The following is a 27,818-nucleotide window of genomic DNA, read 5'->3' on the forward strand; positions in this document are numbered from 1 at the left end:
TGTGACTGAAAAAGTTTTAAAAAAAAAAATGAATAAAAAAAAAAATATTTGTAAATGTTTTGTATAATAGGGCAGGGTTTTTTGTGGTGATTTCATTCTGTACTGCTGCTGATGCTGCTGCCTTATTATAAGCCCCCCCCCCTACGCTCGCGTCATTGAAATTTGCCTTTATTGTGGAATGTGTGACCTTATTTCCTCATCTGTGCTCTCTTACCTGCCAGCTCCGCGCCATTTTTATATAATAACAATAATAATAAATGTTATATCGTCCTCATTCTTTCTCTCTCTCTCTCTTTCTATAGAAAAAGAAGAGGCAAACTCTTTTCAATATCCTTGTACGTCAGTACAATAAAAAAAAGAAGAAGAAGAAGACGGGAGACAAATAACTGGTTCAACCTCAAAGAAAAGAAGAAGATAACTATACCGGGTTTGTAACGTATTTATAGAGAGAGTTTTCTGTTTAAAAAGTCTAGAGTTTAAATATTAAGGTTAAGGGGAGAAACCGACCGTACAATTTCGAGTGGCGTGCGGGAGCTGCAACACTTCGTCAATGGAATTGTGTTTGAACGCGACGCGTGAAATTTCAAGTTATGCGAGTCAAACGACTTTTTTAAAAATGTCAACAGGTATGATTTGAAAAAAAAAAAAATGTTTGCGTCGACAAACGTTGAACGTAGCGGAAAACCGCATCGATAAAAAATTGTGCAATTACATTTAAACTTTTAATTGGCATTTTTTTTTGTTTTTAAAACGAACAAGAAAAAGGAAACCTGTTTCAGGTACGTGGACTTACGTCCATTTTGTTTAAAGACGGAGAAATTATACGAAGGGGGGGGGGGGGGAGGCGGGGGGACTATATGAAAAAAGGCCTGCAGGTAACAGGGGCGGATAAAATAAAAAAAAAAGAAAAAACAATTTGAGAAATAAGAGAAGCTCAAGAAAGTGCCCGAAAGGTCTTTTTTTTTTTTTTTTTTTTTTTTTAAATTAGAAAAAAAAAAAAGCGCTAAAAAAGAACCGCATTCCTGAGAGCAATTACACAAAAGGCAGCAAGCACATGAACCGCAAAACTATACTGTCATTGATATACACTCACGCGGCTGAAGGTGGTATCACAAAAGAAGTGAAAACAAAGAGAAGGAAAAAAAACAAAACAAAAGAAAGCGGAGAAAAAAAAAATACATTCTTTTGTATAATAATAATAATAATAATAACGTATATATGTAAAAAAAAAATATATATATATATATATATGAAATGAAAGTATATAGACGAGTGAAAGAAAAAAGAATTTTCGGGATGATGCGCACAGCGCCGCTGGTGATTGTTATGTACATTTTTTTTTTTTTTACACACGGTAAGAGAGTTGGCCTGTCTCGCCAGGTTGACGATAGTCTTCTTCTTGTAAGCTTCTGGTATTTTTTTTTTTTTTTTTTTTAGTTAAAGCTTTCACCTCGTTTTGAAATTTGAAAGAAGAGAAGAGGGGGTTTCATTTCGTACACACCTGTGGCACCTTTAATTGGCCTATAATAAATTGATGAAAAACGTGTGGCGATCATTCATTAAATCATTTTTCTGTATTTTTTTTTTTTTTTTAAGAAAAAGGAGAGAGAGGATTTGCATTGAAGACAAAGTTTTTGGCTTTCGTGTTTAGACCAATTGTAATTGATGAATAAATCCATACATTTTGTTCTCGTTGTTACATGAATTATGACCTGCAAGGCGGATAGCCAATAAGAGAGCCCCCTTTTTTTTTCGAATATCTAATAAGTTTCATTTCTTTTTTGTTTAGGAAAAAGAGAGAGAGAAAGATGCAACAACAACAACCCATAAATCGCTTCGATGCCAACACATAGAGTTTTGGAACAACAACAACAAAAAAAATAGGGGAAGAATATCATGATTTACGGCCGACTTATTCCTTCCTATATTTTGAATAGAGATTCCATCGACAGATTGGAGGTAGGACAAAACTTTTCTTCTTATACCTATCACTATATATTTTTTTTTTTTTTTTTTTTTGGCTGCTGCACAATAGAGAACCAATGCGATTTATCTGTGTTTTATTCTTTGATAAAATATTTATTTTTTTTTTTTCTGTATCCTTAAAGTTCCATCGAAAGATAATAACGAACATGTTTATTTTTTTATCCAGTAGAACGTGCCTGTTCGACTGTGTTTTTTTATTTTATTTTGTGTGTATATAAAAAAAAAAAAAAAAAAAATTTTGTACTCAAATATTTCCCTCACATCAACTGTCAGCTTACAAAATTCTTTTTTTTTTTTTTTATTTTTCACTCGCTTGCAAAGCATCCAACTTGTAGTAGCAAATATCCCCCGTAGTTCTATTGTTATTAGCACAGCTGAGGATTTAAAGTGAAGACAGAACAATGAAGAAAAAGAAAATGAAAATTGTATCTGGGAAAAAAAAAAAAGAAAAAAGAAAAACAGGATTTTCATGGTAACAATGGGGGGAGAAGAAGAAGAAAAAGAAATAAGAGAACAATGACTGTAGAGACCTCTAGTGTATTAACTCTATGGATTTTTTCATCCGTGAAGAAATTCGTCTAGATACTTCAGCCACTGTATTACAGGCCCTTCAACGTCCCACTGTTTAATTACATTAAATTTGAGAGAAAAAAAGTTGTTGGATGCGATTGGGATCGTTCCCACTCGTGCCGAGTAGCTGAACATCTTTCACCCATCAATAAGTATCGACCTCTGCGAAATCGAGATAAAAACAGTTAGAAATAGAATATAACGGACTGTAGCACAAAAGAATTTCAGTGTACTCCACAACCGGAAATCATTGCCCAAAATGTTTGTATTGATTTAAACAAAAGAAGAAAAAAAAAACAGTTGATCGTTTTACAATCAGCCGTGTCGAACACAATCAAGCGTTTTCGTTTTGTTTTCCCCCTTTACGGTAACCCCTTTATTATGATTAGGATATACACCTGATTTTCTCCTTTAGCATGGTAAAAAGGAAGAGGTCAAGAAGATCCACCCACTCTTGCCCAAAAGGTAAGAAAAACGCGTACTTCAACATCTATACGATAACTACTCTTTTTCTTTCTCTTTCTATGTGTGTCTCTCTCAGGTTGTAATTAACCCGCGTTGCAACTCTTTAATGACAGAGCAGCAACCAAACGACTCGAATTTTTTTTTTTTTTTTGCTTGCGTCTTTTTTTTTCCCATCAAAAAGAGGTTGTTTAAAAAAAAAAAAAGGAGGGATGGATGAAGAGGCAAGAAAAATATGGTCGAGGGGGCGGTCTATTGTTTTCTCATTCTATAAAGATATACTTCTTTTTCTTTTTTAGCTTTCTACCTTTCGGAAACCTTCCAAGTTGTTTCTTTCTCCCCCCCCCCCCTCCTCTCGTCTCTTTTTTTTTTCTTTTAATACGAAAAAACGCGGAACGAATCCAAAGAAGACCGCACAGACTGAAAGTTCTTTGAAAGAAAAAAAAAAAAATGTTTTTTTGAAGCTTATTGTATTGTCGTCATTCGTCGTTTCGGTCGCATGCCTTCAAAGGCAAGTCGGGGTAGAGTATATAGAAAATTGAAGGGGGGATGGGGATAGCACCACCTTTATTTTTATTGCGGTTTACACCGCGTCAGTCGTTAACAAAATAGACGAGGCCGAAGTATTTTGGGTTCGCAGCAGTCACGGCAACGACACGGAAATTTTGTTTTTCTTTTTTACCTGATGAAAAAATGGACTATAGAGGGATAAACTATTATGCCGCCGGAAAAGAAGTCGAACGGCTATTATAAAAACGTGAAAAAAAAAAAAAATAAAGGGAGAAAAATGAAAACGATTTATTATCACGTCGTATTGGTGTAGTTTTACGGTTTACTACTAGATGGCAAATATGGAAACTGCTATTTAAAAACTCGTCGACATAAATATAGCTGGCACGTTTAAAAATATAAACCCCTTTTAAAAAATTTTTTTTTTGTGGAGTGTATTTTATCATCGAATCAGGTCATCTCTCACGGTAAATGTCTGCAGCAATCCGTGTACGGTTTGACTCACAGCATGGGCAGCACTGTATGACTCATGGACTGCATTGCCATATCCAGGTATATACGTCATAAAATCTCATCACAAAAGGGGACGAACCTGCAATTTCACAGCGAGAGCCAATTCATTTTATATGTTTATTGATAACTTAATCAATTCTGTTTCGGTTGATTGAATTTCAATCATTTTTATTGCAGCCCTGCACGTCCGGGAAAAAAAGGCGCCAACAGGTGGCGTCGGCGCCAAATTGCGAGGGCATGGGTCACTTATAATAGATTTGTCTCTGAAGGAGGAACATGTGTGTCGATGACGAGAAATGAAGAAAGCGAGGTAAATGAAGTTTGATAATGTTGCACGTTTTAATGGTATTAACTCTGATAACACACTTAATCAAATTGTATAATCACGAATGTATTTGTTGTAGTGTTTCTGGTTCGTTGAGAGCAAAATGGCGAAAAGTGAAGAGGTTTTTATCGGCCATTATCTTGAAAGGCGCCATAAGCAGCAAAATGGCGCCAATTCTTTGCCAGCAGTTGATGGGTAAAAGCACTTTTGTCGATTGATCTAGACCATTGTCATGAACAAAGAGATTCTTTTTTTATGTGATGTGTTCCACATGTTGGACTTGTTTCTGGAGCAGGGCCAGGAAACTTTGATATCTGGAACGATGTGTGATGGGAGCCTGGCAAACAACACACAGCATAAACCTCCTGATGATTACATCCATGCAGCTCGTCCCCCAGCAGCCAGCCAATTTTGGTAAGTTCACACTCGTAACATCCTTTCATTTTTTGTTTTTCGAAGGTGCCTTGGAGCATCTGTGAGATTCTTCACCAATCACTAGGGCCTTAAATACTTTGCACCCTGTTGTGTGGTGGTCATCAAAAGGATGCTCTCGTACTTTCTCCTGATTTTTTTTGCTGCTGGTAGAGTTTTGCTTGACCACCAACTGGGATGGAACAAATCATCGGAAAAAATGTTGGATGATAATAATATTGCTGTTGCAATCAGGTGATGTTCCATGCTAGTTATCTAATAATGGCTATTACAGTTGATAGACTCAGAACAGGGGAGAAAACAATCTTCTCTAGCAAAAGATCACTTGGTCCACTTTCTCCAGCAATTAAGTTTCTATCCTCCTCAGAGTCCGCGTGCGTGCATAAGGATTGTGTAAATTGCTTGAGAGGTGTGTTGGGTTCAGAGTTCAGGCAATTTGAATATATTGAGGCTTTTGTTGTTTCCTTTTTTTTACGATGGCAGGCCACACACATGCGTTATTGTGTTAGTCGCGGCATGATGTATTTATATACAGACAACTAAAGAAAAAACATCATATTGTGGATTCTTTTTTTTTTAACACTCAATGAGGCTCTTTTTCTCACGCGTTCTTTTTCCTTTTGTTTGGCAGTGTCAAAAAAGTGATTGTTTCTTTTTTTAAATTGTCGATTTGATGTGTACACAATCGACGGTGAAAGTCGATGAGAAAAAAAAAACAATCGAAAAAGAATGGCGAATGATTAGGGAATGATAGAAAGGATTGCGAGAAAAGACAGATGATGTATCGCTTCACTTTTTATAATATAAACAGGAACTGGTGAACCATCTTTTTTCTTGAAAGAGAGAAAACATTAAATTTTTTATACAGAAAAACTGGCGATGAATTGGCGAATGAGAAAATAAAAAACTGCGCAACAAATGGCATTTCTTGAGGAATGGGGTTGAATTGTTAACGAAGAGCTGCTATGCTCTCTTGAATCTATCGTGCCGTAATACGTGGGTCCGGACGTTGGGTGTGGTCCTGGGGCTTCGTCTTCCACCACGTCCCCTTTTGTTTTACGATCAATCAAATGATTTTATGCGCCTTTTTTTTTTTTTTATTTTATTGAAATGGGACTCTTACCGTGATTATTGTCATCGGTGACTTCATTTTGAGTGGCTGGAGAATTTCCTTTGTTTGGCCTTGCTCTTTTCCTCTCTTATTGAACACCAATCATTTTGGATCAAAACTTGCAGTACCAAAAATCAAAAAATTTTCAATACCTTTCTTTTTTGCGTGCCTGATAGATGGCTCTGTACTTGTTTGTCTGTTGACTGTGTTTGTGACCATGCCGATTGTTGTGTGGGGATTAGGGATTTCTAAACAACGGATTGATTGACATTTAGAGATTTCTTCTTTTTTTTTTTTTTCAAGCCATTTTTACGTACCGTAGAGTTTGATTGTTCCGTCCGTTTCGCCCAGCGAATTTTTGGCCACGCATTTGTAAGCCCCGTAATCGGCTAGCCCGACGGAGCGGATTTTGAGTCTCATGTAGACCCGATAGGAATCGTCGGATGATACAGCTTCGTACTTGTCGCCCGAAATGATCATATCTCCCTTGGCGGTGGTCCAGTAATTGATGGACTTTGGATAGGCTTCGATATGGCACACCAGGACGACATCCTGACCGCTGTAAGCCAATTCTTGCTGATTGGGGATCCACAACATTGGCGGAACTGTTTGTTTGTGTTCGTTTTGCAAAAAAAAAAAAAAAAAAATTTAATTTTGATCGGAACTTTCTAGCGACGTTTCGCCATCTAGGGGTTAGTGGGTGCACTAAATTGAACTTACATTGAATTTTGAGGGGAATCCTTTGCGATACGGATGGTGGAACGCCGTTCGATGCTGTTTAATCGTCCATTTAATTGATTGAAATGAGGGGAAAAACAAATCTTGTTATTAAGATTTATTTTTATCAAAGGAAAAGAAGCTTGTAAATGTTTTCATACCTATGCAGAGATAGGGACCCATGTGAAGCCGACTGGCTTTGGTCAATTGCAGCACTTCGCTCTCGACGGCCGATACTTAAAATTTAACAAAATTAGTCAGAAATAAAAACGGGGAAAAGAATTCTAAAACAACTTGCGTGTAAATTTTTGCTTTTTTTTTTTTTTTGCCTTTTGCTTTTTCAAATTCTATTGAGTGGATAATTGCGGAAAAATGAATTGAATCGATGATCAACGTTTTGGAATCGCGCCCTATTTGAGAAATCCATTACGCCCTCACTCGGGTTGGGTGGGTGGGTATTGCAATAAATAAATAGTTCAGAGAGAAGGGGAAAGAAAAAAAAAAAAAAAGTTCACGCTGCGCGCTGATCGATAATATGACTTTGATTGACCGCGACATCATCTGTTATTATAAGGCGGTACTATCACGGCACCCCTTTATGTGTGTGTGTGTGGTGGTCGTGGTGGTGTATTATGTTATATTGAACGCTTCCGTTGCCGTCGGTCGCTTTATTTTCCTTTCCCATTGTACGATCATCGCTTTTTTCTCCTCCCGCGTTTCTCGTGAGTGGCCCGGGACTGATCAATGGGCCGTGGTAATTGGTTCCTAACTCTCGAGCTCGTCCAAGCCTTTCACTGTGTGTGTCTAGAATTCTTTTTTTTTTTTCTTTCCTTTTTTTCTTGAAGATTATTATTAATATTATTTCTGTTGAATGAACAAGCGGGGGACGAGGCACTTTTGTATTCGTTTCTGCCATTGCCACCACACCAACATCCCTCTCTATTTTTTTTTTCTTTCTAGTTATTGCCCCCCCCCCAAAAAAAAAACTGCAATATGGTTTGTTGTACCATCTGTTGGCACAACAGATGATGATTCAATATGCTCGCTTGATGTATGCATCGTGTAATCATCTAGCTCTTAATACTCACGCCGCCGCCCCTCCCGTTTTGCTTTTCTTTACATGACACTGACACATTCACGGTGCCTCTTGACGTGGGAGGCATTCGCAAGAGGGGATATTGCTTGATTTCAAAACGCACATCAATCCCCCCACCCCCCAAAAAAAAAAAAATCAAGACATTCGTTACAAGCCAAGATGTGTCTTCATTTTCTTTACCCTCCCCTTTTTTTTTAGATTTAATTTCTTTGATGAAGATGGAAAGACAGTAAAGATTTTCGTTAATCCCTCCATTTTTTTTTGGGGGGGGGGATGAGGGTGAGGCGTTTCAAACTGACCTGATATCCCATTGTGGACGAATTCGGAGCCATCCTCCCGTCTCCAGGTGATGTTGGGTTCCGGGTGGCCGGTGGCCCGGCAAGACAAGCTGACGTTGGATCCCTCGCGAGCCACGACGCCGTCCGTCGTCCCGCTGTCGACGATATTAGGAGGCACTGTTTTTGTTTTGTTTTGTTTTTGCCCCCGTGATGTTGATGGATGGTGAGGGTTGGTGGGTGTGAAGCGCACGTCACCACCCCGTACGCAATACAAATCACAATTTGAAAATAGGAAAAGAAAAAAAAAAGAGGAACATGTCATTAGAACTCGGGAATGGGATTTTTTTGTGTGTGTGTGTGTGTGTGCTTCTTTCATAAGAAAATGTGTCCAGGGAAATTTTTCTTTTCCTTATTGATATATGTGCGGTAGCGTCCCGCGATTGGATTAGCTTATTGTATATGTATCAATTTAGGCTTGGGGCGGTTTACTATTAAAAGCAAGTAAGACAGGGGAGGAGCTAAATCAATCTACTGGCCCCAAAAAGCCTTTCAAAAAGAGACACATTTTTTGTTGTTGGTGTTGTGTGTTCCATACCCAAGACTTCCAGATAGCCTTTTCTGTTCTCCATCGGGTCCGTGTTGATCTGAACGTCCCAACCCCCGCCGCCGCCGACAAAAAAAAGAATGAAATCAAAAGAAGTTGATTAGGTTTCTGATGACATATACTGTCGTGCTTTTCTCTCTGATGTTTGGGTAGGAGGGGGCAAGGGAGGGGATTGCTTTGATGTTGGGAAACATTACCTGGCACATGTAGTAACCGCGGTCGCTTGGCTCGACATTTTTCAGCCGTAAATACCAATGACGTTTGCTGCTTTGCGCTAAACCGACTCTCGGATTGCGCGATATTACCTGTTGTTGTTTTTTTTTAATGCAAAGTAATTTGCATTTTGTTGAATATTTTTCATCAAATAGATTTTTTTTTTTTTTTTTTTTTTTTACCTTGGTGTGAATTGTTAAAATGGTTTGAGTGTCCACTCGTACCCAAGCCACCTATTTGGACAATTGATTTTGAGTTTTTTTTCTTCTTCTTCTTTATTTTAAAAGAATGCTATTTACTTTGAAGTGTTCCAAATTGTCGACGATGCACGGTAGAACGACGTCTTTACCAGCTACGACCGTTATATTGGGCACGTTCTCGGCGAACGATGGTGTCATCATCCCAAAGGCTTTTTTTTTTTTTGTCGTTGCAAAAAAACATAATCGTTATCGTTAAAAGAGAAAGAAGTAGGTGCCATATCAATAGAGCAGTTCCATGAAAACAATGTCTATTAGTTTCGTTCCCCGTTTGATAAAACGCAAAATCCGATCTTATTTCTTGAAGGTCTTGTCGTCTATTTCCAAAATTCCCAGGGTCGTGTTAGAGAAAGGCAACATTTAAAAATGTAGCAGAAAACATTTTGGAACTTAAAAAAAAAAAAAGGGTTAAATCAACTGGTAGCGCCGTTTTCCAAGGCTCTTTGGGTTCTCTCGCACACATCGCCGGATTTTGTAATACCGTAGGCCGGATGCTTTCTCAATATTAACAAAAGAAGATGAAGGAAAAAAGAAAAAAAAAAATCATTAGATCCATTTTATTCTTGGCTTTTTATTATTTTCCTTCAATTTCTTATGATTCGTTAAAACAAAAAAACAAAAAAAAAAAAAAGAATTGAGATTGGGCGAGATGCTTTATTCAATCGTTAATTCTTTTTTTTTTATGCCGTGCAAGATCAATGGAAACGCCTAACGCGACAGAGTTCTTTTTTTTTTTTTTTTTTTTGCAAGTCTTGCGTGTAAAGAGAAATGCGCGCGTGCGTGGGTAACAAACACCCCATTTTTCACGCTCACGATTGTTGTCTGGTGCACAACAAAGCAGACTAATATACTAACTCTTGATTTGCATAGGGGTACACACAAGTCTATTTTCTTTAAACAATAGAATTTTCCAATGTTCTTTTACCGGCGGGGGAGTAGGCGTTATCCAACGATAAACATCTGAAGAAATAGGGTGGCGCACACACATTATCTTGACTGTTTATCCAATAGGATTTCTTATTTCTTTACACATCGTATGAAAGAAACATAGTGCCCAGCAGTGTGTTTAGGGTCATCCCCTCGAATCGATAAATAATATTTTTTTTTTTTTTTGGGGGGGGGGGAGTTAAAATAATGCGATGTGTAAATTGCTTTAAATCAAGCCGAGAGCGACTGACTTAATAGGCCTTGTATTCCCTGTTGTACACGATCGCTTTAAACCAATTGGCCGTATGAAAATGATCGTATGCGATGAATCCGTTTACACTTCATAAATATTATCGCCGCATCGTTCCCCCCCCCCTCCCTTTTGGTGTCTGTTTGTGCGAGTTCAAAATACTTAATCAAGGTGAATGTTAATTAATTTATTTCTCTCTATGCGCCATGTTTTTGGCGTTCCCTAAGGTTATTGACTAGAAGCAACACTGGCATTTCCTTTCGTTATTTTTGTGTGGGATATGTTTGCACATCAAATGGAAGGGGGGGGGAGGGAGGTATTTTGTATTACGCGGTTGCGGTACGGGATCGTTTTCTCTCGCTGGTACGACTGTCCATCCGTTACGGATCCGACTTTTAGGAAACGGAGAAGGGAAATTGAATATCTCCTGTAGAATTTTCTTTTTTTGTTGTTGCTGAAGGGGCGGGAAATTCGAGCAGCGCGTTTCTTATTCCGTCTTGTCTTATCTTGTAATCACATCGCCATCATAACAGACACGCACGCCACAGTTAACTGTGGTCGCGTACCGACTTCTCTATTGACATCCAAACCGATCGGTAAAGCCACCACCAGCTTCTCCCATTACTCGCGTCTAACAATTGAACGAGCTGCAAATGTATTCCAAGTGACGTCTAAAACTGCGGGTGTAAATATTTTTCGTCGTCTAAGCGAAACGAAAATTCACGTTTCGATATTGAAACTCGTTCTTTTTTTTCTCTCTCTCTCTTAAATTAAACAAATATTAGCATTTTCTGACCGTGGTCTGAAATTTAACTTCTAAAATTTTTATTTTGGAGCTTTCAAAAAAAAAAAAAAAAAAACTTTTTCTTTCACAACTGCCATCCGTTGCCAACCCAATTGACCTATTATCATTGCGTTTCAATTGAAGTAATGCGGGGAGGGGGAGGGAAAAGGTCGTATAATCATAATTTCATTTTTGGAATGCTACGCTGTGTATGCATGTATACAGTTGATTGATCGATGATTGTCATACTTGTAAAGTTACTTGCTCTCTCTTTCTCTCTCTCTCCCCCTTTCCCGCGTGTGATCGTCATAATCACGCGGTCATTATCAGCTCTTCCTTTTTAGGTGGACTTGATTCCTCCCCCCCATTCTCGGACATGAATTCCCCCCCCCCCCTTTTTTTTATAGATTATTACATCAGAAGAAAAAAGGGGAAGCTCGTAATGACATCTTTGTTGTAATTTGAATTTTGGGTGCGTTGTAGTAGAATGATTTCAATTCATAGATTTGATTGTAATATCTCGCTCGCCTTGAGGGGCTCGTAAATATTTTTCGTTTGTTATTGTTTTGAAAAAGTTTTTGTTGTTTTATTCATTCTCTCGCCTGTAATAAAAAGGAAGAGGGAAATCATCGTAACAGAAGAACGGTAAGAGGGGGGGGGGAATAAAAGCGCTATTGCCAAGTTTAGTTTCTTGCGTTATTTGTGTCTTACATTGCTGGCCAATATGGATTCGTTCAGTAAGCGGGAATCACGAAAACTGTTGTAGACACAAGAGAGAGGGCAAACAACAATAAGGGATATCAAAAAAAAGGTAGAGTGGGAATCGAGATGTCAACACACACACACACACACACACACACGAAACGAAGGAGTGCACAGGAGCTCAGCCGGCGGGATTCAATTTAGTTCGTTTTTGTTTGTTTTTTTGCCAGTATGACCCGCGGGACTCTTCTCTTTTGTTTATATAGCCAATGTCTTTTTGCCCGTCTCTCTTCCTCTCTCTGTGTGTGTCTGGAAAAAGTGAAGTACAAGGGCGCAGAAAAATAAGTGGAAAGAAAAAAAAAAAAAAAACTTTTTTTTTTTTTTTTTCGAGAGGGGAGGAGGGGATGTGAGTGTGTAATAGTACATCCGGATTCAGTTCCGGTGCCATCACACAGTAAAGAGATGAAGCTGCTGACAAACTCCCTCTTCTTTCTATTGTCATAATAAAAACTCTGCTTTTTTTTTTCTTCTTCTTCTTCTCCTCCTTCTCCTTTTCGTGAGTGTCTACAAGGAGTCGTGAAATCGGGAAAAGTTTTTTGTTTTTTAGCTGACGAGGCTTGATACAGGATCTCTGTAGTATCGTAACAAGTTGAAGCGATAGAGTTGGCCAGCATAAAAAAAAAAAAGGAGTTGAAATAGCGAACCACTTGACGCGCAAAAACACACATCACATTTCTTGTTTTTTGTTTTTTGTTTTCTTGCTCGATATGTTCCAAAGTGTCCTTGATCATTTCCTTTTGTTTTGTTTTTCTACTGGAACATTCTTGTTTTTGTTTCTGTTTTCGTTTTTTTTTTTTTTTTTTTTCTTTTGGGGTGCGCATTAAATAGTTGATTTAATCCGGCAGCTTCTTTTGCACGTGTTTTGTTTCTAGTCGCAATGGAAACAAAAGAGAAACATACAATTTTTTTTGTGTGTGTGTGTGTTTTGGGCGTTGCTATAGGAGGAAAGAACCTTGGGAAAATAACACGAGTTTAAAAAAAAAAAATGAATTTCATAGAAAATCCTTTCAGGTTTTTTTTTTGGGGGGGGGGGGGTCTTGGGAGAAAAGAACAGCTGATGATGGAAGAGTAAAAGAGTTGGCGCCATCTTTTTGAATTTTTTATATGTGCAGAAGAGCAGCCGTGTGTCATCGTGAAACTTAGAAAAAAGCCTGTGCGTGAGACATTGACGAACGTGGCCGATCGAAAATGATCCCTTTGATTTCATCTTTTTTTTCGTTTAAAACGATCAAAGTTTTCGAGGCCGGCCAGTTCAATGAAATGCCCCGTTTTATTATTTTTTTTTTCTCGCCCCTCCATCGTTACAACATTTTTCTGCCTTTTTCAAATTCGATTATGCGGATCACGTCTTTTTAACTCTAGTCGTCATAATTGGGCAAGGACTACGGGCCGTGTCGGCGGAGTCGTAAATTCAGAAGAAGAAAAAAAAGAAGTCTGCGATTCCTCCCCCTCCCCTCTCGTTCCCTTGCCTATCGGCTTGTTGCCGGATGAAGTGATATACACCATCTACTGCTAATAAAATATATTAGATACCAGTGTGTGTGTGTGTGTGTGTGTGTGTGTGTAATATTACGGTCGTGTCAAAACATTTTGGCCGACATTTTTATGAGATTGTTTTTGTTTTCTCAGCAAACAAGAACAAAAAAGTTTGGAACGTTTTATTTTTTCCTTCTCAATTGTTTCAAATGGGCCGATATAAAACCGGAAGAAAAAGAAAGGCAGGAGGGGGGGGGGGCTCTAATACTACTCGATCATCGAATCAAAATTCGAGCGGCAATTTGAAGCACAAAAATGGCGATAAAAACCGCGGCTTTGTTTTTTGTTTTTTTGTAGTTGATGATTTTTTATTTTTCTTCCTCCTTTGATTCGATTTTCAAATGCAGTTTCAGGAAGAAAAAAAAAAAACAAAAAAAAAAAAGAGGGGGAGAAGCGAAACAAGTAGAAAGAGAACGAGGACAAAGCCGTCAATTATTCACGATGTCGAGCAAAAGAACAGCAGACGGCGGCTATGTGGAAAGTCCCCGGGTGTGTGACACACACAAGGAAAGGGGGGGGGGGATAAAAGAAAGAAAAAGATACATCTATAAAAGAATGCACGCCGATCATAATTCAAAAACCAACCCGCTATAGTCTTTTCTATCTCTCTCTCTCTCTCTCTGTGTCTCTCCCTTATCTTTTTATGCCGAAAAGTCAAAGCCTTTTTCTTTTTGCCGTGCGACCCGCAGGCGTTGAAAAGTAAACAAGAAAAAATGAAGAGTCGGTTTTTTGTTTTTTAGGCGTGTAACTGTTGATGCTATTAGGCGAATTATTTTTGTAAGAGACGAAGAGATAAAGACATTGTTTTGTTTACCTTGGACGTTGCGAGCTGATTGCGTGAAGAAACAAACGAACGCTATGAATCGCATGGTGTTCATGATGAATCACGACGCATAATCTGATTATGATCGAGTTAAAACTACACTTTGAATATTGTCTTGTTTTTTTTTTTTGTTTTTTTAATCAGAATGTTTTGTTTTTTTGAAGCGCGCGAAAATTCAAAAAAAAAAAAAAAATTTCGGGGGGGGGGGAAACGATGTTTTGATTTTTGAATGCGATCCTGCCGACGGTTGGCGACGGACTGACGGTAACCACCGCCACCCGCTTGCCTTTCTTTTTCCCTCTTCCCGAACTCTCCCCCCCCCTCCGACTGTAGAATCGGCGTGTGTCTCTGCGCCGTCAGGTCCCGTTGAGAGTCACGCCGGACATACTCCTCCCCATGAACACACACAGAGAGAGAGAGAGAGAGAGAGAGGCACGCACACAGTAGATATTAGATCTGATGATGGTGGCGTTAGTAGTCGTACATGAAAGCCAATCAAAAAAGAATTGGACCTGTTATATTGTTTGGCCCGAGGATCGTCTTACCTTGCGGAGTCGTTCCGAATAAAAAAAAAAAAAAAACAACAGAAGGGACGGGATCAAGATGGATTGCTTCGTTGTCCTGGAACAAAAAAAAAAAAAAATCCTTGGGGAGGGAGGTGTCTGTAAAAGAGTAGAAATCATCATCTTACACGGGGAGAAAAAAAAAAAGAAATGTTCTTTTTTTTTTCGAGGGGGGGGGGGGAAATAAATATGTAAGTGCAAAGAGATCGTATTTCTCTAGAAACCGAACTCAAGACGAAGGCGTTCGGCAGGGGCCCGGAAGCCATCGGATGCCCCGTGATCAACACACACGGTGCGATGGAGAAGAGAACCGTGAAACGGTTACGGATCAGTACATTTCTCTTATTTTTTTTTTTTTGGGGGGGGGGAACGGGAGGGTTTTGGCTGGTGGTAGTAGAAATACAAGACACAAAGCAGGGGTATGTTATTTTTTTACTTCTTATTTGTTTTGTATCGATATAGAAAAGAAGAAAAAAAAAAAATCCATTAATGGTGTGGAAGGTTATGCCTAGTTCTCATCCGGGTGGATCAAGTTGTAGAAGCGAAAGTACGTAAAGGTTCGTGAATTGTGAATGTTGTTCCAGAAAGGAAAAAAAAAAAATGGGGGAAGGAGAGCGCGTTGAAAAGTTTAAACAAGACGAGAACAATTCCATGTGGGTTGTGGGACCTCTTGAAAACTTTAGAGCCCTTTTTTTTTTTTTTCTTTCTCTCTTTCCCTTACCATTTTTGCGACAGGAGTGGGGAACACGGCGTCTTTTCTTTCTTTACACGCAAGAGCGAGAGAGGGACAGGGATGAGCTGCATCATTTGCTTACAGAAAGGAGAAGGGTGCGGTGGGGAGGGAGGGAGATTTGTCATTCTTGTCGTCGCCAATTGGAACAAAAGTCTTCATCAAGTAGTAATCGCTTTAATGTATAGACGATGTGAAACTGCAGCCGAGGAAAAAAAAAAAAAAAGAAAAGCGATGATGATGACGAAAAGAAGTTAACGTGATTTTTTTTTATACCGCATTGATTTTTTTTTTTTTTTTTTTTTGATTTTCCCTCTTCTCTTCATCCGATTAACTTTTCTGTAAAAGTGATAATTGAATGGACCAATCAAGCGATTCATTGTTTAACCGCCTACACACGCTCACCTCCACATCGTTTTAACGTTTGACTGTTTTATTTTTGAAGGGGATATCGAAATATTTTTGATGAAAATGATGACGTTAGATGGCGGTCATGTTAAATAATTCATTTGTAAAAGAAAAGGGGGAATTTTGTTTTAAGAAATTCCACGTACTCTTTTGGCCTAGTCAAATTGTAGAATTTCCTCGTATTCTTTTCTTCTTTTCTTTTTTTTTTTTTTTTTTTTTTTGTAGAATTCCAAAAAAGTTTGTCATGAAACATTAAAAAAAAAAAAAATCCCTTTTGCGTAGTGCTAGTTGAATAATTCCCCCCCCCCCCCCCCCACCGCACATCCGCGCCCCCTTTTGCATAGTGAAAAGCGGATCTGCACGACGACGACGAACGGATCAACTTTCTGTATGATCCTCTTGTCTTGGGCTAAAAGCTTTGCAGCGTCGTCAGCACACACACACACACACACATACACACACACAAGCGTCTCTTCTTAGATAATTGTATAGTACCCGCGTACTAATGAATCATCGCTGTCTCTCTGTACAGCGCCAGTTCTTCTTTGCGGCATTTGACTCTCTCCCCCGCTTGTTCCCGTCGCTGGCTGAAAATGGAAACCAGCCACCACGAATTTTTTGAACGCGTTTGCTCTTTTTTGGGAATAAATCTTCCACTTCTTCCCGTTTTTTTTTTTTTTTTTTTTTTTTTCAAGGGATGAGTTCATATTTTTTGAGGGCGCGCAATTCAAATTTTGAAAAAGTTTAGCGCGTGTTTTATATTAAAGTTGAATTAACTCTGGATCTTTAATTGGGTCGTATCGCATTGATGTTAAATTGAATGAAGGGACACGTTTTTGATTACTCTCTCATTTACCCATTTCTTTTTTTTCTTTTTTTTTTTTTTAAACATGTGGATCTATGAACGTTGCGGATGACGTTAATCAAAGCGGATTGGGGTCATTTGACGCGCGTGTGTTTATTCATGTCTTGTTATACGCAGAACACATTCTTCTACGGAAAGAGAGGGGGGGGGGTTGGAGGAATGGTTTTCTTTTGATTAAAACTATTGAACGAGAAAAAAGGGGGAGGGGTGAGGAGGGAGAGAGGGCTAGTTTCAGTTTTTGTTTGTGTCCGTCCACACAATGTCGTCCGGCTATGATATAATCAATTGCTCGGTTTTTTTTTGTTTTTTTTTTTTTTTACATTCCCCCTCTTTTAATTAATGAAAATTTTGCGCTAGTTTAATGATGCAGCCTGCAAGCCGTGTACATAATAATCTGCACACAAAAATAATAAGACGCAAACGGCGAAACAAATCATAAAATGCGAACCGTATTGTGTTTTCGCCCGTTTTCAAATCGTAAAACTTTGTGTGTGTGTGTGTGTGTGTGTGTGTGTGTTTGTTGGGTTCGTTATCGTATTCATCCAGACACGATTTGCGTCTCGTTCCCCCCCCCCTCGTTTCTCGGTAATAAATTAATAAGTCGATTTCTCAATTTTCTTTTTTGGCCCCCCCCCCCCCCCCCCCTATTCCCATTTCTTGTCGTTTTTGAACTCCGCCATTGATCAAATTCACGACTCTATTGCACCCTGTTAAATACTAGCCGTTTGATTTAAAAAAAAAAAAAAAACTTGAACGGGAAGTCGTTTCGTGGGGAGGGCGATCCATTTGGTTAGGAATCCGAATCAATGTCGGTCACGCACTGCTGGATTTGATTGAAACACAAGTTGAAATGGCGGAAGAGAAAAATATGATATCCTTCTAATTATCTCTCTGCGCCGCACAACAAAGCGAATTTTGTTTTTTCCTTCTTCTTCTTCTCATCTTTTTTTTTTTTTTGGAGGGGGGGGGGTGTAAAAAAAAAATATATATATATATTAGGGTAGAGAGAAGGGACATCAGAAAAAAAAAAAAAAAGAAACTCCTCCGGCGATATGGTGCATCTCCTCTTCCCCGCACACACACACACACACACACACACACAAAATTCCGGTTGGATGGATCCGGCTGGAAAGTCGCTTCCAGTTAAGAAGTCGGCGTGTCTCTCGGCGCATTTATAGAAAAGCCGGGGCGAAACAACTTAATTGGCCCCCCCCCCCCGTCTTTTTTCTTTCTCGTTTCTTTCTAACTGGACCTCCCGTTTGTAATACGAATATGATTGAATCAAATAGCCTTTTATCCCCGAAAGAAAAGTATTTAATGTTTTAGTGTGTAACATCTTGTAGCAAAGAGTTTTCCCTATTCTCGTGTGTAATTCAATGCAGATGAGCTGCCCCCCTCCCCCTCATGAATATTGATGGACCTATGCAGTAGAGCGTTCAATGTAAACAACAGGAATTTTTTTTTTTTTTCTATCCCTTTTTTTCTCTCTTTCGTACTGGAACATCCAGAAAAAGAAATGAAAAATTGTGCACGTCGCAATGTTCGACGTCGTCCTCTAGAGTCGTCCTTTTTTTTATTTGATGGTCTGTTGTGCGAGAGGCAATCCCTCTAATGGCCATGGCCCCAAGTCCATTTGTATTGATATATAAAAGGTCCAGTCAAAAGTTGATTGACGTTACACCTTTCGCTGTCTGTGCTCTTGCATTGTGTTACGTTCGTTCTTGTGTTGGGCACACATTTTCGTGTCTTGCCTTTGCAATCCGATTGCGCATGGGGGCCATGTAGGCCCCCCTCCGTCTGCGTGTGTGCGTCACGAGACACAAAGTTCCAATTATCGTGAGAGAGTTTGAGGACGCGAAAAGAAGAGAACTGCGGCGTATTTTTTTTTTTTTTTTTTTTTTTTTTTTTTTTATTTTAAACCTAAAGAGAACCTGAGACAGTCGTCTCTTTACGGTGTGTGGCAGGCAAGTCGGCAGAAAAGCTGAAGAGAGAGAGAGAGAGAGAGACATGCAAGAGAGGGGCGGTAAGATGGGAGCCACTCGAGAGTGAAGAAACTCTTCTCGCACAGAGCGGAGAGAGAGACTTGGGCTCTGCCCGCCGGAAAAGGTTCGCAATTGGCTTCGTTACGCGGACGAGGAAACGTCAGGCCGTCCTCTCACGCCCCAAGTTTTTTTTTTTTTTTTTTTTTTTTTTTTTCCCCTTTTATTTCTGTTTCCAAAATTTTTGTATTTGATTCTTACCTTATTACCACAGTAATGCCAAGCTTCCCTCCTCCAAAATGTACATGTCCACTTGACGCAGAACAAACAGGAAGGGAGAGATGGGGGGGGGGGCACTTTTTGATGTTTACCGGCCCGGCCGTGTATGTACGACGAAAAAAAATAGACAAAACGAAGAATGGCATTGATTAGACATGAATTACGCTACGATGGCCATTTTTTTTTAATTTTTTTTTTTTGCGTTCCCTATTTTTAAATCGCTATTTAAAGATGAAATAGATGAATGAGTAATGATTGCGCTACTAGCGAAAGTTTGATTCGTTTTTTTTTTTTTGTTCTTTCGGGAGTCCGGCCGAAGGCAGAGGAACTCGTTTGTAATAGTTTCAGCGTCAGACGCGACTGAAAAGGATGAACGTTGCGAAGATGGGCGACACGATCCCGACAGCGAACTATACATCCACGTCGGGCCGTGTGAGCACAAGAAGAAAAAAGTTGGGGTGGGGGTAGGAGCGAGCGCGCGGGCCAGAAAGAGAGAGAGAGAGAACTGACTCGTCAAAATTTCACAAGTGGATCTTCTTCCCTTTTCCGACAACTCGTAAGTCACTCGCTAATGGACAAAAAAAAAAAAAAATAAAAAACCGGGGCGCAAAGGGTCGCCAGGTTCAGCAACGTGCCCTCTCGCCCCAATCACTAAGAAAAAAAAAAAAAAAAAAAAAAAAAAAAACCACCATCGTTCCAGTCGTTTGGTCCTCTCACATTTTGCGTGCTAGGGGCGAGGGAAAACATTTCTACAAGACCATTAGTCATAAGTAGAAGCTCCTATATCTTATTGAGGATGGGGAGGGGACTATGTTTCTTTGGCGTCTTTTAGTCTACGTTATTAGGACAACCGCACGGCATTTGGCTTTGACACTTTTTGAAAATGGTTTTAAAATTTTGTTTGTTGCTCTGGCGCAATTTGTTTTTTTTTAAAGAAATTTCTTTATCTTTTAATGAGAAAGATTTAACACTATAGAAATGTGTAATTTTTGTTTATTGGCTTTTGAAAAAAAAAAAAAAAAAAAAAAAAAAAATCTATTCGACTGGATCGATCCCGGCAACGTCGCTACCTTTGCGATAATCGGCATTGGCGTAAATGTAGCCGTCCGACTCGACGGACAGGCCGTGAACGGAAGATCCGACCTGGAACTCGGCCAGGGTGTGGTTTTTCGTTAGCATGTTGTCTGTGATATCTTTTGGAAATCCGGTTTCGTACTCGAACGTCATCGGAAACAATTGATGATGAATTCTCGGCCTATCGATGGCCTCTTTGATCGTTTTGCCGAACCACAAATTTTGAATAATTGTCTGTAAAAACATCATCAACATAATTATTTCATGTCCATTCTGAATTCATTTTCTACTTGATATTTAATTAATAATTTATTTATTTTTTGAACTTACGTAGACGACGGAAGTGGTGATCTTGGTGCCACCGGAAGCTCCGACAACCGAACGCACTTTGTTCGTGGCGGAATCGACGATGATGGTGGGCGTCATGGACGACAGAGGCCTCTTGCCCGGTTTGATAAAATTGGCCGGACTGGGCGGCACTCCGAACGCGTTTGTGACGTTTGGAGAGGAAAAATCGTCCATTTCGTCATTCAAAATGATGCCCGTCTGCTCCGATGTAAATCCAGCGCCAAAACTGTGAGGCAACAACAACAACAACAACAACAACAAAAACTGGGGTAAGTGATGAACACTCCTCATTATCTTTAATTGGGATGGACGAATGAAATCAAAAAAGTGCGATGGAACAAACAAAAAAGGGCATTATATTTGTCTGACTAGAGATTGACGGTCGTCGTGGCTGAGACGGCCATCCCGTCAGCGTCCAGGACGGACGCGTGTGATGTTCCTTTATCGTCCGGTGTGTACGTCACGGCTCCGTAATATTGCGGATCGTTAGAAGTGAACGAGTCATTGATCTTTGCCCGGGTGTCTATCGCCCATTCCTCCGACGTCAAATTGCTGGCCAACTAAATTATTTCCAGCCACCATCGGCGAAATGATGCTTTTACAAATTTAATGAAATCGAAAAAAAAAAAAAAACAAAAAAAAAAATGGAAATGTTTTGAAAATAACCTGATACACTTCTGGAACGAAACGCGGATCGGCTAGTTTAGTGCGCTGGGCGTAGGCGTGTTTAAATGCTTCGGCCATGCGGTGGTAAGTCAGCGGCTCCGTGTCCGACATTGCGTTCTCATTCTCTTGAGCGAAAAGGTCGAGGATGTTGATGATGTAGGCGGCCAAAACTCCCGAGCCGGGCGGTGGCATCGAGTACATGACGAGATTATCTTTGAGTTGCACGCGAACAGGTTCCATCCAATCCGCACTGGGATAGGCAAAAAAAAAAAAAAAAAAAAAAAAATATAGTTTTATATGAGGAGGACAAGCTGTTCGATCCCCCGGTTGATTTAAATGATTAGAAATCGTGCCTGTATTGCATTAAATCCTCTTTGGTAATGATGCCGTTCCTCCTTTGAATGTCCTCGATGAACCGGTCGCCAATCGTTCCGTTGTAAAACGCATCCATTCCGTACTGGGCGATGTCTCTGAGCGTTTTGGCGAAGGCGGGCCTCGTGAAGACGTCGCCCTCCACCAACACTTGGCCCGTCTCTGGGTTTAGGAAGTACCTGGGGTCCCATTTTTGGACATTTTTTTGTTTTGTTTTGTTTTGTTTTGTTTTTGCTGTAGATTTAATTTTTTTTAAATATTCATTTTACCACATGGACGGCTCGGCTTGAATTTCAGCGGATTTTTCACGGAGGGCGTTGGCCAAATGTCGGCTGACTGTGATGCCCGTCTCGGCCATGATGACGGACGGTCGGATCAATCGAGACCAGGGCAATTTGCCGAATCGTTGGTGAGCTTTCCAAAATCCGGCAATTTCTCCTGGAACGGCCACGGCTAGTCCGCCTGAATTTTTTTGGGGGGCAGGTTTTAAAAATCGAGTTTTCGAATCCACTTTGGCTAGATTATGTTTCCCCCCCCCCCCCCTCTTTTCAATTACCTTTTTGCGCGAGAGAGCTGTTGCCGTTAAACATGTTCTCCGTCGCCGCTAGGGGCGCTACTTCACGGGAATCGAGGGACCAGCCCGTCTTGGTGGCCGGATCGTAAATGGTCATGAACACTCCGCCTCCAATACCCGACGTTTGCGGATGGACAGTGCCCGTGCAAAACATGGCAGCGATGGCCGCGTCCACTGCATTTCCACCTTCCACCAAAACGTCCCTTAAAAATTTCGAAAAAAAAACAAAAAAACAACGAAATAATTCAAATTAAAATGGGCCAGTTTACAAACATCGCCGTTTCATCTTTGACTTTACACGTCAGCTGCTATCGCGTTGATCACGATCTTTATTTTTACGTTCAGAGCTGATTAAAAAAAAAAAAAAAAAAAAAAAAAAGCGGATCGTTATCTGATTACCGTCCGACAGCCGAGCAAGGTACACCGTCCGAACTCACGGCCGCCGTCTCGTATTTGCCCAGTTTAGAGACCGATGGTGGCCCGAAAGGCACTTCGGGTGCATTGGCGATGCCATAGATGCCCAAACCGAGTGTCAGTCCCAAAATGCAGATGATGCTCAACGTTCCAACTGTCGCTTTGATCAATTTTTTGGATTTTCTGAAAATTGCGTTTGAAAAATTTGCATAACTCGGATCAAATTATCAATTTTTTTTTTTTTTTTTTTTTTTTAACGTTACGTTTTGGACATTTTGGTTAGGCGAAACTGAGAAAGAAAAGAATGTCGTGCAGAAATCCGATAGGCAACAGTTCGGCTGGAACTTTGTGAGAGAAAAATTCGAACGTCCAAAAATCAAATTGAATGAACGGGAATTTCGTAACGGCTCGTGCGACACTCGAAAACAGACTAACTATTTCTATCTCGATCTCGTTTCTATTATGTAAAAATGAAAAAAACGGCTTGACCCAACTGATACAGACAATTGAGTGACAATCGAGGTGATATACATTTGAAAGAATGAGGAAATCGATTCGATAGGTCGTGTCATCTTCTCCTATTCAAATTGACGTCAATGGAAACGTACCAAATCGCGGCGTGAGTGGTTCCAACGTTCGTCAAAGCAGACGTAGGGTTTGCGATAATCACGATGACCGTCGAGCACAATCATGCTTCTCTTGTATTTTTCTCCAATTCAAATGACGAGCGTTCGAATCTCAAGTGCTCGAATTAAACGCGCGTAGTTCGTTACGCCGCTTGTTAGCTTTCCATTGCGGCCCGCCCAATCCCGCCCGCCTTGTCTCCTAAATATCCCGACATCCGGATTTAAAAATTTTTCGTTTCTCAATTGTTTTCCCTACCCGCATTTATAATTCTACAGTTGGACTCGCACAATGGTCTTCAAGTGATCATCTTCAATCCAATTGCCAATGTTTCCGCACTAAATTTCTATCAAAAAAAAAAAATAAATAAAACCAAAAATCGTAACAAATCTACGCTTGTTTCTTAACGCAGTATGCCTTTGGGTTTCGCAATGCCAGCCGCGTATTGTTTACAACGGGTCGGCTGTTACGTCATGCGTCGCTAATAGCGTCTTTCGCGTGAGCGACCTCTTTTTAGATGCCCCCCCCCTCTTCTCTCTTGTTGGTCCGGGGGTATATTCGTTCAAGCGAATACCCACTTTGATTCTAACGATGGGGGGGGGGGGGAGTGCGTGTACCGAAAACCTACACCCTATGGGCATGCAACTCCTTACAAGTTTCTGGACATCTTAAAAAAGAATTGAAATGTTTATGGAATAACTTACGCCCGTCCACGCCCACTCTTTGACAAGCTTTACACGGCTCGGGGAGGGGGGGGGGGTTGGTTACCAGCTTATTAATGATTTCGAGTTCGACATAAACACGGGGGCCGAAATGTTTTATTTAGATTTTTTTTTTTCTGTGAAGAAAAGCTTAACTTGTGGCCTAGTAATCCGGTGCTGTAATGTTCACTTGGTGCGTAGTTAAGGGCGATGCTGATTATTTGTCATGTCTCATTGTTTTTTTTCCCATAGTTTCGTGTTTGTTAGGTAACGCATCGATGTTAGTAGGCATTTGCGAGGAAAGAGTGTGCCATCGTAACTCATTTGTACCAACTTTTGGCGGGGATTGTAAACAATCCATTTTGTACTTTGAAAGTTTTCAGTGGAGAAAAAGCAATTGAAGTGTTTTGTCTCTATTTTTTTTTTTTGAGCAGAAATCAAATGGCGTGTTGACAACGTACGAAAGAAAAAAAAAAAAATCGGGGAATAATTTGGCAAGCTGTACAAAGCTCCGGGGTATTTGAACTAATTGAAGAATGTTTTTCTATTAATCGACTGGATCGATACCGTCCACGTCTCCGCTCTTTCTCCAGTCTGAATTTGCGTAAATGAATCCGTCCGCTTCGACAGCAATGCCGCAAATGACTGCCCCTCCATCGTATTGCCCTCCCGTTACGTTGTGTCCCTTCGCCGTCATGTTGTTGACGATATCCTGCCAATCACAATGAATTTTTAAGTGTCAGCGGTTGTTACGTCATCCGTTTTGAATTCAATTTTTACCATGGGGAATCCCTTTTCGTATTGCAAGGTCATGGGGAAGAGCTGGTGATGAATTCTCGGACTGTCGATGGCTTCTTTAATGGTTTCTCCAAACCACAGATTTCGAATAATTGCCTTTTAAATTTGAAAAAAAAAAAAAATAAATAAAATTTTTAATGATGAATTGAAATTTAATGGATTTGTTTTTAAATTATTATTTTTTTTTTATTTACGTAGACGGTCGCCGTGGTGATTTTGGTGCCGCCGGCCGCCCCGACAACCGAACGGACTTTGCCGTCGGAATCGACGATGATGGTGGGCGTCATGGACGACAAGGGTCTTTTGCCCGGTCGGATAAAATTGGCCGGACTCGGAGGCACTCCGAAAAAGTTGGTGACGTTGGGCGATGAGAAATCGTCCATCTCGCTGTTCATGATGATGCCCGTCTGCTCCGAGATGAATCCAGCGCCAAAACTAACGAACGAACATAAAAAAAAAAAAAAAAAAAAAAAAAAAAAAGGTAGGAACAATTTGAATTTTTTTTGTTTTTTGTTTCATATAAAAATGCGCGCAAGTTCGTACCGCAAATTGACGGTGGACGTAACGGCAACGGCCATTCCGTCGCCGTCGAGTACGGAAACGTGCGAAGTGCCGTGATCGTCGGGATTGTAAGTCACGGCGCCGTAGAATTCGGCGTCGTTCGATGTGAACGAGTCGTTGATTTTGGCGTAGGTTTCAGCCGCCAGAGCTTCCGAGGACAAGTTTTTAGTCAACTGTTGGGGTTGGGTTAGTTTTTTTTTTTTTTTTTAAAGATGGAGGTTATTTAAATGGATAATAATTTACAAAAAAAAAAAAAGTTTGTTTTTAACCTCGTTCACTTCGAGGACGAAACGAGGATCAGCCAATTTCGTGCGCTGGGCGTAGGCGTGTTTAAAAGCTTCTGCCATGCGGTGATAAATTTTGGGATCGCTCGAAGCTTTGGCCGTCTTGTCTTTGATCAAATGTCCGTCGAGGATGTTCAGAATGAAGGCAGTTAAAACTCCCGATCCCGGTGGGGGCATCGAGTACAGCGTCATGTTGTTGTGCAGTTCCACTTTGATGGGATCTCTCCAGTCAGGCCTGTTTTCATTTTCGCAAAAATTAGATTTCGCATTTGCATCTGATTTAGTGTTTTACCGATATTGCATTAAATCCTCTTTGGTAATGATGCCACCTTTCCGCCGGATATCCTCCACCATTTTATCGCCCAGAGTTCCATTGTACAAGGCGCCGACGCCCTCGCGAGCGATCGTCCTCAACGTCTGCGCTAAAACTGGATTTTTCACTATATCGCCAAATTTCTTTACTTGTCCCGTCGCTTCGTTCACGAAAATTCTGTTTTTTTTTTGTGTTTTTTTTTTTTTTTATTATTGGAATTTGATATGGGGATAATGGAATTCATTTTCTTTCAAAATAATTACCTCATGGACGGGTCGGCCAGGACGATTTTCTGTTCTGCTTGCAACGAATCGGCCTGGTGCCTGTTGATTGAAACTCCCTTTTCGACGAGTTCAGCGGTCGGCAGGACTAGACGTGACCAGGCTAATTTTCCGTACTGTTGATGGGCTGCCCAGTAGCCGGCCAGCTCTCCCGGTACACCCACAGCTAGTCCGCCTGTTTTTTTTTGTTTTTTTGTTTTTTTTTTTGAAATTTGTAATTTTTGAAAGAGAAAAATCCGCATTTTTAACGTACCTCTTTGCGAGATGGAAGAATTGCCTTTGAACATGTCTTCGGTGGCCGCTAGAGGCGCCACTTCACGGGCGTCGAGACATCGCGCCTGCCGTTTGACTGGATCGTAGAGGGTCATGTGGAATCCTCCACCGATTCCGGCGCTTTGCGGATTAACCGCCCCGATGCAAAATATCGTGGCGATGGCAGCGTCCACTGCGTTTCCGCCATCCGCTAAAACGTCCCTGTAAATTGAAACGATTTTCTTAGAATTTATTTTTTTTTTTATTGATCATTTGAGTCGGTTCAAATTCAAATTTTTTTTAAATTTGAATATTCGCGTACGTGTTGAAAGTAGATGAAATTAGAGGAGCTAAAATTGCAGATTGTTTTTTTTGTTTATTTTTATGATGAAAAATTACCGTCCGATTGTCGAGCAAGGGACGCCATCTGAGCTGACGGCCGCCGTCCGGAATTTGCCCAGCCGGGATGGTGACGGAGGCGAAAATGGCGTATCGGAATTGACTCCGTTTAAGAAAGTTAAAGCCAGGGCCAGACCCACTACGCAAACGAATGCCACGGCCGTTGCCGCCATCAGTTTCACTTTCCTAGACGGCCTAATATTTTTTCCAAACACATCAAACTAGTTAGAATTTTCAAATTCAAAAACAGTAAAAAAAAACAAGATAACAAGACACGATAGTAATGTAAAATCTATTTGAAATTAGTGCTATTCTAACCCGCACAGAGGCCTCCTAGATCCGAATACGGAATAATTTGAAACACTTCCAGTCATTCCTGTCCAGCTTATTTGCACAGATTTTATTTTGTTTTTCTCAAATTCAAACAATCCCCTAAAGGACTTTGGGGCGTGTTCTTTTTGCTCTAAACGAACACAACTTTAAAACGCCCAATATAAAAAGATATTGGTGACAAATGACTCTTTAATTGCTTACTACTCCCCTCCCTTCCATACACACACACACACACATACACACACCAAAACTACTGTACAAATCAGATAGGAGTGGTTTTTTTTTCTCTTGTTTGACTTCCAAAAACCCGAGTTTCCTAAATCTCCCAAACCGCAGCTGTTTGAACATGTGGCTGTCACAACACTGGCATAACGGTACAAGGTAACAAACGAGGGGGATTTCTTACTCTTTCGCCATAGTTGAGTTTGTTTAAGGGCACACAACAAATGGCTGCGATTGGGTCACGATCCGCGGGGTTTTTGGTGCACGAAATTGTAGAAGAAAGTGTCAAATATTCTTTTAAAAAAAAACAAGTCGATAACCCGAGGGCGATGACAACACAGCACTAGTCTTGTTGTCGGGCGAACTGTCAGAAGCCAACTGCCGAATAGTTCAGATTGTTTGGGTTTTCTTTCTTTCTTTCGGCCATGAATCGAGCCGGAAAAGGGGGGAAACGGTAGGCTTTTTTTGTTTATTTAACAGCCCTGAGGCGGTGCAGGTACCCAATGCCCGTGGCTCTGATGCATTTCACGAAGATCCTTTAAATTTTTTGCTAGTCATTCTGGCAAAATAATTAAATTGCAGCGTTTTTTTTTTCGGTTCATTGATGTGTTTTTGCGGATGG

General features: G+C 40.4%; 4 protein-coding genes across 5 annotated transcripts in view; all 4 read right to left on the reverse strand.

Annotated features, from left to right (window-relative positions):
* Window positions 1-27,818, reverse strand: part of LOC130695027 (uncharacterized) — an 85,676-nt gene that overhangs the window by 41,194 nt on the left and 16,664 nt on the right. The gene's annotated exons all lie outside the window — the stretch shown is intronic.
* On the reverse strand, window positions 5,352-14,290 carry LOC130695031 (lachesin-like). Its single transcript, XM_057518148.2, has 12 exons — window positions 14,148-14,290; window positions 9,117-9,226; window positions 9,000-9,050; window positions 8,802-8,909; window positions 8,596-8,644; window positions 8,022-8,177; window positions 6,788-6,862; window positions 6,630-6,683; window positions 6,227-6,514; window positions 6,062-6,157; window positions 5,922-5,996; window positions 5,352-5,846 (listed from the first exon to the last, which is right to left on the reverse strand). Exons 1-12 carry the CDS (start codon window positions 14,209-14,211, stop codon window positions 5,659-5,661), a joined length of 1,314 nt encoding a protein of 437 aa, XP_057374131.1. The 5' UTR covers window positions 14,212-14,290; the 3' UTR covers window positions 5,352-5,658.
* Window positions 19,958-22,843, reverse strand: LOC130695029 (glutathione hydrolase 1 proenzyme-like). Its single transcript, XM_057518146.1, has 9 exons — window positions 22,692-22,843; window positions 22,414-22,611; window positions 21,997-22,217; window positions 21,710-21,902; window positions 21,422-21,619; window positions 21,069-21,318; window positions 20,772-20,962; window positions 20,385-20,628; window positions 19,958-20,288 (listed from the first exon to the last, which is right to left on the reverse strand). The coding sequence occupies exons 1-9, from the start codon at window positions 22,700-22,702 to the stop codon at window positions 20,016-20,018; spliced, it is 1,779 nt and encodes a 592-aa protein (XP_057374129.1). The 5' UTR covers window positions 22,703-22,843; the 3' UTR covers window positions 19,958-20,015.
* On the reverse strand, window positions 24,151-27,521 carry LOC130695030 (glutathione hydrolase 1 proenzyme-like). 2 transcript variants are annotated; one of them, XM_057518147.2, is made up of 10 exons: window positions 27,381-27,521; window positions 26,642-26,836; window positions 26,244-26,464; window positions 25,973-26,165; window positions 25,689-25,886; window positions 25,382-25,631; window positions 25,095-25,285; window positions 24,746-24,986; window positions 24,534-24,647; window positions 24,151-24,465 (listed from the first exon to the last, which is right to left on the reverse strand). In XM_057518147.2, the coding sequence occupies exons 1-10, from the start codon at window positions 27,389-27,391 to the stop codon at window positions 24,301-24,303; spliced, it is 1,779 nt and encodes a 592-aa protein (XP_057374130.1). In that variant the 5' UTR covers window positions 27,392-27,521; the 3' UTR covers window positions 24,151-24,300. The 2 variants fall into 2 exon arrangements, with proteins under 2 accessions (XP_057374130.1, XP_059350998.1); XM_059495015.1 differs by lacking the exon at window positions 27,381-27,521 and adding an exon at window positions 27,161-27,170.

The sequence above is a fragment of the Daphnia carinata genome, chromosome 4 (assembly GCF_022539665.2).
Source record: "Daphnia carinata strain CSIRO-1 chromosome 4, CSIRO_AGI_Dcar_HiC_V3, whole genome shotgun sequence".
NCBI classification, from domain to species: domain Eukaryota; kingdom Metazoa; phylum Arthropoda; class Branchiopoda; order Diplostraca; family Daphniidae; genus Daphnia; species Daphnia carinata.